At 48.0% G+C, this 2,562-nt stretch overlaps 1 protein-coding gene across 1 annotated transcript in view; it reads right to left on the minus strand.

Moving 5' to 3' along the window:
• The window catches only part of XYLT1 (xylosyltransferase 1), a 74,845-nt gene extending 72,837 nt beyond the window's left edge, over positions 1-2,008 (minus strand). Inside the window, 1 exon segment of the mRNA XM_011380902.1 lies at positions 1,990-2,008. Within this exon segment, the coding sequence (XP_011379204.1) occupies positions 1,990-2,008 (19 nt within the window).
• Between the last annotated feature and the right edge of the window lie 554 nt (positions 2,009-2,562).

Consider the following 2,562-nt stretch of genomic DNA (forward strand, 5'->3'; position numbering starts at 1 on the left):
GGGACTGCTGGAGGGACACGGTAGGCATATTGGGCCCTGAAACCTGATTCGACTTAACGGAGCACGTCCTCACCCCTTCTGCTGTCCTGGGGGCCTAAGTCGCAGCTTCCATCCCCCAAGAGTTTAAAAAAGCCAGTGACGATGTGTCCACGCACGAAACTATCGAACAAGGAGAGATGAGCGGTATGAGTGTATCTCTGAACTGCAGAGGAAGGAGCACCGGATTCTGAGTTGGGAAATGTAGACCCACGTGTGATGTTTGCCTGTTTAGAGTCCATTCTCTCTGCTCCTCTGAACGGTGCCCATTAAAAAAGATAAAAACATTGTGGTCAAAACAGATAACGTGAGATCTACCCCCTTAACAGAACTTTTAGTAGACACTATAGTACTGCCGATTCTAAGCACAAAGTCACACGGAAGACCTCTAGAAATTATTCTACTCTTGTATAAGGAAAACTGATCATCCGATATTTTGGAGGAGCACTGGCCCCCTCCTCATGGCAGTCCGTATAGACAGGGGGTCTCCCTCTATGATCAGTTTCAGGAGTGATCACAGAGCTGAGGCCTGCCCAGTTAGAACACTGAATCCCCCCGGACACCATTTGCACGGTTCAGAGGTGAACACGTGACCCAACCAAGCGAACCGGTCAAGAACACAGAATTCTAGACTTTTGTTGGGACAACTGGATATACACGAAACTAGGAGATTCTAAGAGCCCTTCTGTCCCCACACAGATGTCGCCCAAAAGGAAAGCCAACACAGAGGCAGCATCGCTGAGTGACGCAGAGGGTCCGGCTCTGATGACTCCACCTGAGCTCCTGGATCAGCCACCGTCACAGCCTCGTTCTCTTTGAGAGTCCAGATCCTACAGCATATCCACCCGGATGAGTGGTTCCAGACACCTGTTACCCCAGAAGCAGCCTCAGAGGATCCCTTTTCCCCTCCTTTCCCCAGCAAATGCTCCGGGTACAAGGTCCCAGGGAGAAATGCAGCTTACTGGCTTAATTCATCACAGTTCTGGCTAGCGACCTCCCGGTGATCCTGACTTCCTTTGAGTCCAACCTGATTTCTTGTGGGTTCAGGTTTATGGGCCCAGAACGCTGTCAGAGAGTAGCTGCACGTGTCCCAGAATGTCAACTGAGAAAGCTCAGAATTGGGAGTGTTTAGCCTGGAGGTCAAGAGATTGAGAGCTTGTCAGCTGACATCAGAAAGCTGAATGGCTGCCAAACGAACAAGGCACCTTCTAAGCTGTTCCGGAGGACAGGATGAGATTAACATGGCTAAAGGCCGAAGCACACGGCGCAGCCTGCACAGCCCACGTGACCTGTCTCCTGCAGACCTCTGCGCCCTGGCCGGCCCTGAGATCTACCTCATCACCTGGCCTTCTTTCTTTACCTTGAGCAAGCTGGTTTCTGCCTCAGGATCTTTTGACTAGACATTCTTGCTACCTGGAACACCCTTTCCTTAGATCTTTGCCTGACTGCCTCTGCTTGCCATTAATTCACAGCTCAGTAAAAGGCCACCTACCCCCTACCAGCCACGTCACTCTCTCCACTTCACCCTATTTCAATTTTCTGCGAAGCATTTAATCTGAAATCGTCGATTCATTTACTTGCTCCTTGTTTGACGACCCCGCTAGGACATAAACTCCAAGAAATGGGAGATATTTCAATCTTGTTCGTCATTGAATATACAACACTATAGCAATACCTGGCACACATGTGATTTCTTGGAAAAAAAAAGTTACGAGAGTACATTTTGGTTCAGTACCATTACAATATGTTTTACGAGCACTGACCAGCCCTTGCCAATCATTAGTCCATTTCATCCTCATAATAATCCTGCAAGATAGTGCTTTATCTCCATTTTGCAAACGAGGAAAGCCAAGCTCAGAGAGGCCAAGGGGTTTTGTTTGTTCAAGGTCACACTGTTTAATTAGTTCAGCTGTGATTCAAACCCAGGTCAGTTCCCAAAGCATATGCCCTTACCTGTGAACATAGACCGCATCGGCACACCCAGAATTTGGAGATGTTATAACAGTTCTGCCTATTCATCAACGAAATGCCTTGCGAGTGGGTTATCGCAGGTAGGCAGGCATGCCTTTGAGGACTACTGGAGGCACTGCAGGGAGGACTTCTGTATCAAGTGGGAAGCTGACTCTAGTAGCCAATGAGGTCACATCTTTTTATTCATCCATCCGTCCGTCCATCCATCCATCCATCCATCCATCCATCCAGGCATCCATCAACCTTTAAAAACAACCATCCATCCATCCATTTACTCACCCATCATCCTCAAAGCAAATCATCCGTGCATATACTCTTCCAACCACTTAACTATCAACTCATCGATCCATGTGAATTAGCCTGCATTACATGCCAAGTACTGTGCTAGGGGTTAGAAAAATAAAATTTTGGGAAAAAAATCCTTGCCTTTGATGAGCCCTCAGATGACTGGGGGAAAACATAAGACAATGCTCAGTTATTTTATGACAAAAGTGTGTTCAGCTGGCTCTTATAGGCGGGGGAAGGAGTGAACGATCTGCCTGCAGGGACAGGAGA

This window comes from Pteropus vampyrus, unplaced genomic scaffold (assembly GCF_000151845.1).
Source record: "Pteropus vampyrus isolate Shadow unplaced genomic scaffold, Pvam_2.0 Scaffold413, whole genome shotgun sequence".
Taxonomy (NCBI): domain Eukaryota; kingdom Metazoa; phylum Chordata; class Mammalia; order Chiroptera; family Pteropodidae; genus Pteropus; species Pteropus vampyrus.